Source organism: Brachyhypopomus gauderio, chromosome 2, assembly GCF_052324685.1.
Source record: "Brachyhypopomus gauderio isolate BG-103 chromosome 2, BGAUD_0.2, whole genome shotgun sequence".
Lineage (NCBI taxonomy): Eukaryota > Metazoa > Chordata > Actinopteri > Gymnotiformes > Hypopomidae > Brachyhypopomus > Brachyhypopomus gauderio.
In genome coordinates this window covers 4867051-4882256 of record NC_135212.1, presented here as the reverse complement: position 1 = coordinate 4882256, position 15206 = coordinate 4867051, and the positions used below count along the sequence as shown (strand labels likewise).

The 15206-nt window shown below is 48.5% G+C and overlaps 1 protein-coding gene across 1 annotated transcript; it reads left to right on the top strand.

The window, feature by feature from the left end:
• The first annotated feature begins 1574 nt into the window (after positions 1 to 1574).
• Positions 1575 to 12991, top strand: LOC143497250 (uncharacterized). The gene is made up of 4 exons (XM_076993137.1): positions 1575 to 1853; positions 9154 to 10449; positions 11149 to 11208; positions 12918 to 12991. Exons 1-4 carry the CDS (start codon positions 1799 to 1801, stop codon positions 12989 to 12991), a joined length of 1485 nt encoding a protein of 494 aa, XP_076849252.1. The 5' UTR covers positions 1575 to 1798.
• The last annotated feature ends 2215 nt before the right edge of the window (positions 12992 to 15206 follow it).

Sequence of the window (15206 nt, the reverse complement as noted above, 5' to 3'; positions counted from 1 at the left end):
TTCAAAAGTCGGACGTCTTTGATGTTTTGATGCATACTGCAATGATTTCTAAGGTGGAGCTTTACACTTAGGTGGAGCTTAAGTATAGAGGGATATATTGCATTGAATCGCCCATGTTCATTCATACACAAACATGAACAAGGCACTGATATATTATTAAAATAAAGAACCGTAAAAAAAAAGCTGTCAGAATATGTATGGGTACAGTAAACTCCTCATTTTGCCGTTTCTGGTCTATTTCCACCCTGCCGGCCTTGCAGTGTTCGGTGGGAAGCGTGCAGTGATGCTAATGTCACATGTCAAAACGTAAACTTTGTGATCTGGAGGAAGTGAGCTTTTTGACTTCCACAACTAGTGCAAGTAGCATGACCACAGCTTCACGGCCTTGGCGGGGTCGAACTCTCACTGACGCCCTTCAGAAGTGGCCCGAAAGCTCGTGTCTCCTCGGGCATGACAACGGTGATGCTAATTCCCGCCAGAGCACAGTCCATGAGGCCGATGAAAGCTGCCTAGCATCGTAGGTGTAGTGTGGGAAATCGGTCAAATGGCCGCTCCCTGACTCCGTGTGTTTTTAACTACGTGTGCACTTTTTTCATTGGTGATCCTTAGAAGCGTACGGCAGAGAGGGCGTGAGGGGGAGAGAGGAAGAGAGAGACGGATGAGGAGTAACTGATCAAAGGAATTTTCTTTGTCTTTTGTTTTTAGAGGAAACGTGTTTACACTAGACAAAACATCTTTACTGCTTTGCACAAGCGGCAAATAAGATGATAAGATGTGTTAGTAGCTACCCTGTACAAGACTATAAGTCTAATTATGCTCTTATAAGTAACAACATAATTAATAAGATAATTAATAATTAATAAAGCAATAGCTGATAAGGGTATGTAACGGGTAAACACTGCTCCTTTACACCTAGATACAGATATGTCAACAGACTTTCTTGCGTGGTAGCAATCAAAGTATGGGGTTGTTGCCTACTGTTTAAGGAGTCCTTTACTCTGACTAGTACACAGTGTTTTCCTAACAACCGGGTCTACATGAGTGGGCCTCAGGCTGAACTGTGTCATTTAGACCAGGCTTGTGTGACTATTTTCGCTGTAATCTGATTTACATTACGTTTTTAGCATTACTATGCGACTGCAAAAGGCTGGTTTACTTCAAACATTTCAAATCGTTAGGCTAGATAATGTTGTTTTAGCACCCTGTGATAATCCACACAGAAGCATTTGTTATCTTATCAGGCTTGAAGAAGCACAACAAATAAACGACAAGATTTGGTCTCTCAGGAACACAAGCTGGTCCCGAAGACTTGTTTGGTTCGGGGGTTAAGGTGTCTCTGGTTCGTTAGCCCTGGTGTTGGTGGGCGAAACGGGGCGAGAGGCGCGTTTTGGGGGCTGCTTCAGGTGTAGCCGCAGGCTGAGGTAAAAGCAGGAGGGCAGATGTAGCCAACTGTTCGCCGGCGGGGCTGGTGAACACGGGGGGCGGGGGGCGGGGCTGGTGAACACGGGGGGCGGGGGGCGGGGCTGGTGAACAGGGGGGGGGGGGGGGGGGCGGGGGCTTAGCGGACGCGCTGCTGCAACAGTGTGTAGATTGACAGGGAGCCGAATGTTCTGCAGCGCGCGCGCCGATGTGAGACAAATTCTGTGAGAATTGCAACTTTTTTGTTGCATCAGAATTAGAGATTTTGATAAACCGTGGCCGGGTAAATCATTAAAGGAAGCGACTTTTAGTCAATTCGACTTTATTCGTTTTTGCGAGTGCCTCGGAGGCCGGAACTTTTTGTGGACGTAAAGTCAGGATGTCAGATATTTCTGTGAATGACCATCTTGAGGGGATATTGTCAGATTTTGAGGGTGAGTGTCCGTTTCATATCTTATATAGATATGGAACTGTTAAACACAATTTATAAAGAAGTAATGGCTTAAAACGCTTTCAAATTCATTCTGTAGTAGCCTGGTCTAAAATACATTCTTGTCGAAGAATACATAACTTATGAAACCTGGAACAAAAACCTAAGTTGCATTTAAAACGTATATATTCCCTTATTCCCTCATTGTATATACACATTTAATTTCCTTGTATATATATATATATATTGGAAGGAAATTAGACCTTGATTAATCTTCGGTAGTCTAAAGACGCTCAAAATGCTTATTTTACCTCATAAATGATCTTAGTTTAAATCTCAGAAGTGCCTTCAAACTACGTGGTTAAGAGTTTTGCTGTTTTTTCACTTAATAAACTTATAACAGATATAACTTTTTGTAGTCTGACTGGTTGACTTATGAAGATGCTAATTTTTTAAATAATGGCTGGTGATTTGTTTTTTAAAAAGCGCTTACAATTAATGCTTCTATTTCCAGGGCTAGAGTAGCTTTTTCATGCCTTTCTGTCAGGAACACATTTCGCTACTCATTCTTGTAATTAATTCGTTAATTAATTAGAAACCGACATCAATAATGAGCTCGCAAATGACTGTAATTTTGGTTTTGATGCTTTTCATGTAGCATAAGTGTGAACTTTCCAGAAGTGTGAGAGTGAAGAAGAGTTCTGGAGCCCTGTGTAGCTTCACTCCCAACACCCCCACGGTCCACTTGAGTGGCACCACAATTTGCTCCCCAATGTCATAAACTAGTGTTCTTCCCTGCACAATAGAGCTGAGCTCAGAACCGGGCCTTCCTGGCCCCTGAAACAACTGCATCCTCTATTGGATTTGACACACATTTCTGTGGAAGAGAGGAACCTTCCGCACGAGATTCGTCATGGACAGACACACAGCAGGGTCCACAGAACAATAGCTTCTCTCCCTCTCTCTCTCTTTCTCTCAACATCTTAGTGTTTGGACAGGTGCTGATCTGAGGATGGAAACAAATTACTTTTGCTCTCTTAATAAAGGAGTATTTTTATTACATTTAAGTGTGTGTTGTGTCAGTTAAGTAGCACTGTAATGAATGGGTCCATTAGCTAGGCTTAAGGAGAATATTGCTGTGCTGTTGATAGTCACTCTAGCTTGAACTTATTCCAACTATGACAGTTATTTATTTTAATAGGCATCCCTTCTGTTTGGTGCAGTTTGTTTTATGCACTTTAGCTTATTTACTTCAACCCATAATCCATCCAAATTAGTCTTAGAGGAAAGTACTAACCAAGCCTACAGAGCATCTGCCCTCTGCAGAACAAACAAACATATCAGATCAGCTCTCATACCCCCTAGAGTTGTAATAACATTAAGGAATGCCACTGAAGACGTGGTGTCTGATTCCGTGGGCTGATGGTTACAGTCTGCATTAATCCTCGCTCCTCTGCCGAGCAGATGTGTTTACCATCAAGATACAAAAATTATGGGGGAAAAAAAAGTCACAGAATTCTCTCACAGTTTTGTACCTCTTGTTACACTGCTGATGCCAAGAAGCATGACAAGTGCAAATTAGATTTTGTCAAAGGGTGCACTTTAGCCGCCATTGCCGTCTCCTGTGTTTGTGTGTGTGTGGGTGTGTGGGCGAGTGTATGCGTGTGTGTGTGTGTGTGTGTGTGTGTGTGTGTGTGTGTGTGTGTGTGTGTGTGTGTGTGTGTACGTGTGTGTTCCCGTGTGTTGAGAGGCACTGTGTGCTGCTTCAGTCTTTCACAGTCAGGCTCCTAGTCTAGCCATGTGACTCCTGGCAAAAGATGACGCTACAGAGACGTCGCATTCTTTCAGTCATCACCTCGAACACGGCCTGCTTGGGTCACATCCTGGCAAGGGCCTCAGCAAGGTCAGGCAGTGTTCCAGTTCACGCTCAGCGGACCGCCCACTCCCCAAACCCTGCCCCCCTCACGCTGGCCCAGAAGGCCTCAGGCCATGGGGGGAGCCGGGCAACCCTTTCATGTTGACATTTGGGGTTCCATGCTTTTCAAATATGACCACCCGTATCAAGAGAGACAAGCCACTGTAAGCTGTTGTGAGACATAGATGACATAGACGTGGTGTTCTTGTGGATGAATAACGGCTGTGTGAACATTAGACTGCACAAGAGGAAAGCAGTGCTAAATAACATACTCACAGTCCCCTCCCCCAGTCTATGACTTGTTTGTGTGTGTGTGTGCGTGTGCGTGTGTTTGTATGCATGTGTGTGCCAGCACATGTGCCGATATACGGTTAGTTTATGACTAGGCTATTGTTGAGGTAATTACAGTAACTCTGAGTCTCTTCACCACAGCAGACCAGGCAAGCAGACGTGCTGCATCTCCCACAGGAATCTGCCGTGTGGTCTCCATAAAAAAGGTCACTGGGGGAAATCTGATTGGATAAAAGCTTTTTGATGTGATTCAATGAAAGTGATTTATGAACACTTCCTCTTTTTGTGAATCAATTGTTCGGTTATCTTACCTTGGACAAATAACACATCCATCCTAAACTAAAGTTGTTCGGGTCTTTAGCTGTAATCTGCTCCATACTTAAAATGAGTGCTAACCTTTGAACTCCGTGGTCCTCTGAACCGGCTTGCGGACTTGCTGTACTTGTAAACAGATACGTTGCACTTTAAACAGTGCAAGAATAATGGCCCATTAAAACTCTCACCAAATTTGGTAATGATTTTGTTAGTGATTCCTGGCATACAGTTCCGACACGGCACTGTATGATTGCCTGACGAGTTTTTTATTTTATTTTTCCATGGAATCAGTGATTTCCACGTGTAAAATGACCAATGGGATATTTGGTCACCACAGTGCTGCTATTATTTCCATATAAAAATCGAGGTGGGAGGGGAAAATAATAGAAATATGTCAGCGGAGTCAGAATCTATAAAAGTGTGAAAGTTTTTTGCAGCCCCAGGGGGGTTGGGGGTTGGAGCTTTGGGGGGGGGGGGGGGGGGGGGGGGGGGGGGATGGGGGTGGTGAAGGCAAGATCTCGTTTGCATTGCCACGGAGCTGCAAACAGCGGCTCGGAATTCGGCTTCCAGATGTGCCGGAACAGAGGTGGTCTTGTGAGGTAGAGGGCTCCGCCGTTCGCTGAGGGGTCATCAAAAAATACCTGCAAGGAATGTGTAGAGGAGTGGGGGGTGGCGTGGGGGAGGGGGGTGGTGGTGGTGGTGTGACAGGCCCAGACGTGCCCCTCCACGCCTGGCCAACACTCCACTCTCCCCTCAGAGGTGTGCACAACACCTTCACGCCTTGGGATCTTCCTATGCCGCCAGTCATTGCTACTCGCTTATGTACCATGTGCTTTGGTGCGATTGGCAACGGATGATGGTCATTATCAACACTGCCTGAGCAAAACATGTTTTTTCAGCACTGTAGAAGTTTGAAGACAAATATTCATTTTCTGAAGTCTTGGTTGAGTTGCCCTGTAGGAAACCTGTCCCCTGCTTACCCAGGGGAGATCATTAGCCATGCACAGGGGCGCTCCCCAGTAAGCGCCCTGGCCAAATCCCTGAAATAGCATGTTTCAGATTGTAATACCTGTATGATCCTCCATCCAATGCCAGGGAAATGTCTTTGATTTTCTCTTTGTGCTGTCCCTCATAAGAGCCTCTTGTGATGCCGATCCATTGCACGCGATGCTTCTTTTTGCCAGTTTGCCAATACCTAAATATATAAAACATCAAACAGCTTTGGCAGCAAAGCTTCATGTGGCAGAACACACAATGGGGATTGTCATGTTTGCGTGCCAGCTGCTGGGAATTTGCTTTTCCACGGAGTTTAACCCAGTGTAACACAACTTTACCCCCGGGATGGCGCACGCTAAAATGGCACGACTTGGGCTCCTCAGCATCTGGTATTGCTGGCTTTCAGGTGATTAAAAAGAATCCATTAAATGACTGGAATGTCAACAGATTTGCGCAGCGGGAAGCCCTCCGTCGACACCCGTTTTTCACGACGCCTTGGGCAGCCGGCAGTCGGCCCGTGTCCATGAGTGCCGGACGGCCCAGGCCCCTGCTGGGATGCAAGGGGGAAGCGGGCGACCCTCTCTGTCCTCGTTTGATCAGATGCGAGGATCGCCGCGTCTCTTCGCGTGTGTGCAGAGAGGATTAAGCCTCGGCAAAGTTGCAAGAAAGAGCACAGGGCAGAGAAAAGACTGTGCGCTCGGCCGCCCGCATAATTATTTCCTGAGTGTTTGACAGGGTGCCAGTAATTACCTGATACCAGCCCCTCTTTATCTCAGTCGAAGGGGAGTGCAAGTTTACGCTTGCATGTGCTGCTTGGCTAAGAGGGCTGTTAGGCATTGTGCCACTCAGATCTCTCTCTCTCTCTCTCTCTCTCTCTCTCTCTCTTTGTAAGAGCAGTTAGTTAAAGTAGTATGCACTCCTCCATCAGTTTGAGCACCGCTGTGCAGTCACCTACCATCTCGAGCTTCTCTGTTGCATCAAAAGGCCCCCTAATGGTGCCCTTCTCATGTTAGATCCCCTCCATAGCCCCGACGCAAATAACAGCGTGCATGGCTGCTCTGTCTGCCACACAAACGCGTCCCACTGCCGGAATCCGATTAGCCCCAAAAACTCTTGCGGCACTACGGCTGCCGATGGTCGAGTTGAAACAAAGGACCCATGGTCCACTCGCCGTGCAGGAGGAGGCTGTGAAATCAGATTTGATTTAGCACTCGAGGCATCTCCGGGTCTAATTGCCAGAGTTCCCTATAGGGAGAAATACTGCCTGAGCTCTGGCAAGCAGCGATAAAAATCGGCGCTGCTCCTTGAGATGGCTTGATAGGGCCTTGCTGACAACGGAACGTTTACACAGTGCGGGGCAAATGCACCCGAAAGGCCTGGGGGACTACCCAACTACAGCTGTGTCTCCCGCCTCTGCCAACCAGACCTCCTCTCTTGTTGTTTGGATGCCTCTTGGCTGAGGCGTGAGAGAGACATTGGGTGGTACGGGAATACCAGACAGCAACCATCAGGCCTCGGGTCTCACGCCGTGCAAAAGCGCCGAGGCCCACGCTAAATATTTGTAGCGGCCTCCTCTGCCTGCGTCCGTATGCGGAGATCGCGGGGCATCTCCGTTGTCCTCCCGAGGAATTCTGGGTCACGGCTAAAGGCCGCTGTAATCCAAGCCCTCGGCCCCCTGACGCTGCACCCGTGAATCGGCCCCTTTGTGCCGGAAGAAGACCCGCCGCCTCGTGCGAAGAGACGCAGGCGGAAAGCGGTGTTTGCCGTGGGCTTTTGTGTGGTGGGCTGTGGGCACGGAGGGATTACGGAGCCCTGCCGCGATTCGCGTTCTCCAGGTGTAGACTCACCCTGCACACCCACGGGGGCCTTCTCCACTGGCAGCTTCTTCCTGACATTTCCTTCGCAGCATTTCAGCCAACCTTCGCGGCCGCTCGTGCCCCCCGAGGCTCTTCTGCTTTGTTTGCTGCATGTACACGCCATTCTTTTTGCAGCTCAGACCTCTTCAGTGTGTTGCGTATTGCTCGAATCGTTCTACGAATTGTTCTATCAACATGTGGGCTGGTAGTTCCTTTCATGGAACGATTCCTTCAGCTGCTCACGGCCCCGGTGAGGAACAGCCAAAACGGTACCACCACTGCCCCTGGATCTGCCCTGGATCTGAACCATTAGGGATGCAGCATGTGTACTGTATGTGTTGTGTTAGAAGAGACATCGTTAATACTCGAGAGTCTTTCCTGCTGCAAGAGTAAATAGTGGTCTTAAGCTTTTGGCCTGCTTGCTTGGTTTAGAGTGAGTCTGGGGAGACAAGCACTTGCAAGACATAACCTGGCCAGAGGAATGAAGCATATCTTTACATGATGATGTCACCGCAGCCTCAAAGCGAGATCAAACAGAGCCCATCTGTAATTATGGCTTGGCCTTTAACAATGGGTCTGACACAAGGCCATTCAGAGAGGCATCCAGGCGGCCTATATACACAACTCAAGGCTTTCAAGCTTTTAGTGCCTCTATAAAACGAATCTGGCAAACAACAGTTAGAGTTGGTTGAATGTTGTTGCTACACTGACTTGATGTAATGACTTTGTCGTACACAGAAGTACAGGCAAAACGTCATCTAGCTTGAGCTGCTTGGCCTGCAATAATTGCAAGATACCTTTTTGCCTCGTGTGTGTGTGTGTGTGTGTGTGTGTGTGTGTGTGTGTGTGTGTGTGTGTGTGTGTGTGTGTGTGTGTGTGTACAGTCAGCATGGTCACAAGACATTCATGCTGCCACAAACACAGAGAACCTAAGAGCATTTACAGTGCTGTGACACCATATAAAACGTATTTGGTAATTAATGCTACTGTTGGGTATCTGAACCACCAGCATGTATTGTTTGATATAGTCTGATATAGTCTGCTATGTCATATCATATAGTCATGGCCTGGCGGTTAGGGAACTGGTCTTGTGACCGGAGGGTCGTGGGTTCGATTCCCAGACAGGCCATGACTGAGGTGCCCTTGAGCAAGGCACCTAACCCCAACTGCTCCCCGGGCGCCAGGCTAGGGCTGCCCACCGCTCTGGGCACGTGTGATCCACAGCCCCCTAGTATAATCACTAGTGTGTGTATGTGTGTGTACTGGCTGCACAGATGGGTTAAAAGCGGAGGACAAATTTCGATTGGGGTGTAACAAACCACAATTGACAAAATATGGCACTTTTATTTATTTTTTTTTAAATATTGTCTGATATAGAGCTTACACTTATTTCACATTTCTGGTTATCAGTTTTGTAGTTCATTGGAATCTTAAACTTTAACCTATTATACTGGTTAGGATGTTTTCTTTGAATAAATGACAAATCACTTTTGTAAGTCACTCTGGATAAGAGCACACACACAAACTCACACACACACACACACACACACACACACACACACACACATATATATATATATATTTGTGAAGTACACAATGTTTCCAGAGAAACAGGACATTTCAGGCAGAGGTCCTTCATCAGCTGTGCAAGCAAAATGGTTCTGAAATTAATAGGAGGAGAAACCAGTTTGTGTATCAAAAAGATGTTCAGTAGATGTTATATGTTTATTGTATATATATGGACAAAATAGAGTGAATATGAATATCATACTATATATACAGTATGATATTCATAATAACTATTTTGTACATGTTTTTCACAAGCTCTTTATATTGTACTTACTGATGTATTATACAGAAACCCTGCAATTGTTTGCAATTATTAATTTCTGATAGACTTTTTCTAACTCTAGACTTTTTCTCCTCCATAGCACTGAAGAGGTCCTTCGATATCGATGATGTGGATGAAATGCCCACGTTCTCACCAGCCACCTCTGTCACATCTCCCATGGGGCCGAGCTCCGTCCTCAGCAAGGCTGGTGAGGTGCGGAGTCCAGGCCACCATGTGGCCTCCACGTACCGCTCACGGATCAGCCTCAGCTCCAGCCCTGCCCAGAGTCCTGCCATAAAGAGCAGGATGGTCTCCAGTCTGTCCTTCAACCGGGGAACCATGGGGAAGCCCACTGTCAACTTGAATTCAGGGATCAACCGTGCCGCCTCCTTCCAGAACAAGTTCAACCCCAATGGCTTTGGGTCTTCGTCGGGGCTTGGCAGTGACAATGACAGTCTTCACAGCTCCTCTTCCAGCTTGGAGTACCAGGCCTCATCCAAAGCAAGTTCCTACACAAGCCCTCCACAGAGCCCTATGGGAGTGGGCGAGTTTAAGGCTCAGCGCTTGGGCAGCCCTGCCTTAAAGAAGTTCTCCTCCCATGGGAACGTGTTTCACTCCGAGCTGGAGAGTCCGCTGGTGATCCCCACAGAGCCAGTAGGCATCAGCCATGGCTCCATGCCTTCACTGGACCTCCAGATGGCCGAGAGTGGAGGAGCCAGGCAAGTGACATCACCGGGGCCAAGATTCCCCAGCGCTGCAGTTTCATGGAATGCACATCGTCTCCTGAACATCAGCCCCACTGGAAAGGAGCCGTCCGTTAACCACCAATCCCCTAAAGCCAAGGAACCTGCTCGGCTCAACAAGTTCCCTCTCGACCTTGACAACCTCGTCGTCAAACCGCAGACGGAGGAGACCGTGGAGCCGAGACCTCCGCTACGACTTCAGCCCGTGTCCACCAGCCCCACTCTATCAGCCGGCCCTTCTGCTTCTGTCAGCAGATTAGACAACCCCGACCTCCCCGCTGTCCACAACCACACCGCAGAGAGACGAGAGCCTGTCGTCGTCCCTCCGGGGGCCATCCCTGTGCCCACTATCAGCGAGTCCCCTGTCTCGCTGTCCCCAGCCCAGACCCCCTGTCTCAACCTGCCGCGTCAGCCCCAGGCGGTCCACGTTGCTCCCGCTGTGACCTCACCGTCAGCGCAGGTCGTCGGCGCCGCTGCTCAGGACGAGCCTCAGGCCAAAGAGACAGTGGGCTCCATCCTCCAGAGGATTGCCTCCTTCTCCAGGGTGGAGACCAAGGTGCAGGGACCTGGCCTGAGCCCCTTCGCCCCGCTGAGCAACGGTATCAAGAGGGACGGCCCGTCAGTACAGCACGAGGAGCTCACCCAGTCGGAAGGTATGCGTGCGTGCTTTGTTGAAATGTAGCCAAGACGCTAACTTTGGCATCAATGAGTGAACGTGAAGCCCCTGAGAAGCATAATGCAAACAGCATCAGGCTAATTGGTGGCTAGTCAGGTTAGCTAGTTTGGTTGAGCTGTAATATGCCTGGCCTGTATCTTATAAAAACTTCTCTCCGACATGCTAGAGAAGCTAAAGGCTACTGGGAAGTGACTCTATACATTGTCCTCATATGCATAATGTTTGTTTACATAATACATTCATTATTAACATTGTTACGGAAAGCTTTTTTGTATGATGTAATCTTTAAATTTTTTTCATAGTACGCATGCTGTTATTGGCAATTGCACAACCCCTGTGTTTATTTTCTCCACTGAGCACTGAGGTTGAGATTCCCTCCGTAACTAACACCATTAGTTAAATAAACAAACCTGGACAGGTGTGGAGACTCGGGTTAGGGCTGTTACACCTCTCTTCAGCGTAAAGCAGGGAATGAAAGAAAAAAGCCAAAAAAAAAAGGAATCGTGGCGTATCAACAAACAGCAGAGTGTGAACAGTGATAACAGTGTGTGGAGGCCTGTCATCGCTGCCGGTCCGCTGCAGGGTGCCCTGAAGCTCACATCGGAGCAGGACCCTGCCAGAGGCTGTTGTGTCCGACCTCTCCGCAGCACAGGTTTTCAGGTGTGTCCCCTTTCAGGTGCGTGTGCCCCCGCCCACCCCGGTGCGTGGTGTGGATCAGTGGAAATCATGAACTCCGGTCAGAAGCATTGACACTGTAATTCAGCAGCCGTGTGGGCCGAACGAGATGTGTTACGTGTTCAGGGCCAAGGCCCCCCGACCCCAGGCACATCAAAGGGAGCGTAGTAGAGCAGGTTCGGTCCGCGACGGACCGGCAGGGCGTGAAAATTACAGCCCCCGGCAGCGTAGAGTGTCCCCTGGGCTGGGGCATCTGGGTCTTCAAACAATCTGTCCAATGGAAGTGAGACGAGACAGCAAAGAGCCGAGTCATAGAGCTCCACTGTGACGCCACAGTTGTGGGGAGAAGAAATTGCGAGACAAAGCGTAAGTTGGTTAAAGCGGCGACGAGGGCTCTCTGGAGTTAACTGGGAGGGACAGCAACGCGTCTGGTCCCCATGAGCTTTATTTACAAACATCAAACGACAGCGAGAGAGAGCTTCGAGCTGGAGATCTGGTGGCCTGAGCCAACATGCGGTAACGCACATTGATTAGAGTTAATTGAAGCAGTACATCCTTCCGAGGAGAAAACGATGAGACGAGGAGAAATGCCACATGTGCAACTAGTCAGACCGCTGCTACACTTTAGGCATTCCGTTTGATTTACGGGCGCATATTTCAAGTTGTAATGAACTGAATCGCTGACATCCTCTCAGTAACTAGTGCGGTGGCTGGAGCGGGGGGGAGGGGCGTCGCACTGTCGAACTGACTTCGGGTGGAAACATCCCGCTCCTTCTCCTCACATATGTTTGCCTTTCTGCTTTTGTTTGCTCCTACCCTCCGTGCTTCCTGGGGTCATGGATTGGGAGGGAAGGAGTGCGCTTCCTGACCAGGGAAAACAGCGAGGAGTGAGCTCCCCTCGGGTGCCTGGCACTGTTTGCCTGCACGCCAGACTAGGGTATCTCATGGGGTCGTTTTTTTTTTTCGTCATTGACACACATGCACCCCAGGCAACCGGGCTACAGACGACCCCCACACCACTGTGTTTTCCTTCGTGCGTAAACACGCCGTCGTTTACACTGGGTGATTTATAATTTCCAACGGAAGTTGGGCGGGGGATGGGGGGAGAAGCATTGGGCTAGGGTGTTGCTGGGGATGGGGGTTGGTTAGGTTCTGCTGGGAGCCTACCGTACCTGGCTGGGTTCGGCTGGATTCTCAGGCAGGAGGTGCGTTACCACGGCCGGGTCGGGTCGTGTGCCATGTCTGCCTCTAGGGGGCGCTTTGCCTGTGTGCTGGTCGCTGTGGGTGTGGTCTGTGGGTGTGGTCTGTGGGTGTGATCTGTGGGTGTGGTTTGTGGGTGTGGTTTGTGGGTGTGGTCTGTGGGTGTGGTCTGTGGGTGTGATCTGTGGGTGTGGTTTGTGGGTGTGGTCTGTGGGTGTGGTCTGTGGGTGTGGTCTGTGGGTGTGGTCTGTGGGTGTGGTTTGTGGGTGTGATCTGTGGGTGTGATCTGTGGGTGTGGTTTGTGGGTGTGGTCTGTGGGTGTGGTCTGTGGGTGTGGTCTGTGGGTGTGATCTGTGGGTGTGGTCTGTGGGTGTGGTCTGTGGGTGTGGTCTGTGGGTGTGATCTGTGGGTGTGGTTTGTGGGTGTGGTTTGTGGGTGTGGTCTGTGGGTGTGGTCTGTGGGTGTGGCTGTGACACACGTTGGGAGTCGCGTACATTTTTCTTCTTTTTTCCCAGCCGTTTTGCCCCCGTGTGCCATCGTTATGTTCTCCTCTTTTATTCTCCTCCTCAGATCTGCGCACACGCGGCAAACACAGACTTTCCGACACAAGGGAGTCGACGGAAAACACGGGCTCGTGTTTTTGACGTGTTCCGCGTGCTTTTGTGACTCGTTATTTTTCACGAAATGGGTATTTTTAGAAACTACAGCTTACGCCTGTTGTGAAGCTGAACGCAGGGCTGTTCTCTGCTTCCTGTGATAACACAGGAAAAGATCACTCATTCTCACTGCTGGAACTATCCCTCACACAATGAAGTGTGTTATGCCTTACAGTTATCTGCCCTGTCATGTACATATCTGTGACTGTGCTTGGCAGCAGAAACACTAAAGAGTGAACACACACCTGAGAGTATACACTAAAGTTCTGAGGACTTTAAACAAACACTTACAAAATTGCCAGTTTTTAGAACATGGCCGTCGCATTGGTGAGAGCAGCAAGTCTCACCTCAGACATAAGCCCAAAACTTTGCCAGTTGCTTTGATTAGGAATGAGTCTTCTATCACATCTCCACCGGTCCCATTTTGAAAATGTGCAACTTCATCCTTTTTGACAGTTTCCTGTTTCTGAGGTAAACCAGTAAGAGAAGCTTACAGAGCGCCATCGAGGTAGTCTGAGGTAACTGCCCTTGGCCGTCAGCAGGAGGGTCATGGAGCAGATTGTTTTGCACGTAAAAAACAGACTGTGTATCGGGGAGTTTCCAAACTTTCAGTTCCCATTCTCTGGGAAAAAAAATAATTTAAAAAAATTATAGAAAAGATTCTGCCTGCCTTTGATGTAACGAGTCTCTGCTCAAATCTTTTGTAAATTGCATTTCATTTTATCTCCGCTAAGATTTCATGTGACTCAGATCAAAGAGAATACCCTTTCAACATTTCAAAGGCCAGTGAAGAGCGCTCAGCCACCTTTTAGCTGGGGTTGTCTGCTTACATTTATGGAGGTATAGCACACATGCACATGGGGCCGGTAAGTATCTGCCACTCCTGATTGGTTGGAAAGATGAAGCATGTTCTGCTAATTCATGTTCAGGACCTAAATTGTTGTTTTTTTTTTTTGCTTTGACTCCCTTTAACTCAAAAGATGTTTTGCTTCCCAATAAAATTCATGAAAACAAAATCTAGCCAAGGGGCGTTCCTCCCTTCCCTTCAGTTAGAGAGAGAGAAAGATAGAGGGAGTGAGAGAGGGAGAGAGAGACGGAGACAGAGAGTGTTGGCTTTGAAATCCAGTACTTGTGTACATGTGCCCTACATGCTCTGATGAAAACATTTACATGGTGAAAAGCAAGCCTAATGTTTCCTGATGACCAAACAGCCGCGGGCTGCACTTCTTTTTGCTATGATGACCTTACAATTATGGCTGCCAGGTTTTTCACGGCATGCACGTTGTCATACAGTTAAACGCCTATCACCCCTGCAGCCTGCGCTGTACCGAGGACCCTTGTTCACACCGAGAACCAGACCTCAGCACACCGAGTCTTCATACTTCAAGTAAAGAGTAATTTAAGGAACTCCTGTAAATACTCTGCTCTCTCTCTCTGCACCTCCCTCTCCACCTCTCTCTCCACCTCTCTCTCCACCTCTCTCCACCTCTCTCTCTCTCCAGACTTCTCTGTCATGTCTCCACTTGTCTGAGAGCTTTTTGCTGCCTTATACAGCACAATTTATTCCTCATTTAATGACAGTGATTAAGGAATAAATTCTTCTCCAGCAGATGTTTGGGGCCACCCCACTATTATCCTATGCAGCTTATCTTAGAGAAGGCTACTGTCTGCAGGAGACACGAAAATCCCTTTTGCCCGTTCGATTTAATCATCGCATTATGGGGACTCGCAGTTGGAATCGAGTGCTTTTGCTACTTCACTGCCGGCCCAGTGTGGTGTTTGAGCAGCATGTTTGCCTGTGACCATTATGTTAGTTATTCTCCCTCTAGTGTGTTTGGTTAGGCTTGTGTTTTAGACACGGCTCAGCGACTTTTCTATCTCGCCGCACTTTTGTTCTGGAATGGCAGGGTGTTTCCTCAGCAGATAAGACGACATTAGCTAGCCACCACGCTCTTTATCACCGCTCCATAGAGGTGGTTCAGGACGGAGACGGACCACCTCGTTTACCAGGCTGTTCTCCTGGGAGAGGACGGTGGGCTCTCCTGAGAGAAAAGGTGTCTTGGTAGCTCAGCCCTGTCCCCTCTCTCTGGCTGTGTTACCTAAGGCCATTGACTTGGACAGTAAAAAAGGTGAATGGTGATAAGTCAGAGGGAAAGGGAATGTAGGTGTGGTGGAATAACTGAAATATTTTGATTTTCCAACA

Coding starts and splice junctions, on each gene's coding strand:
- LOC143497250 (XM_076993137.1), top strand. CDS start 1,799: ATGTCAGATATTTCTGTGAATGACCATCTTGAGGGGATATTGTCAGAT. Junction 1,854..9,153: donor GATATTGTCAGATTTTGAGG/GTGAGTGTCCGT, acceptor TCTCCTCCATAG/CACTGAAGAGGTCCTTCGAT. Junction 10,450..11,148: donor GGAGCTCACCCAGTCGGAAG/GTATGCGTGCGT, acceptor GTCCCCTTTCAG/GTGCGTGTGCCCCCGCCCAC.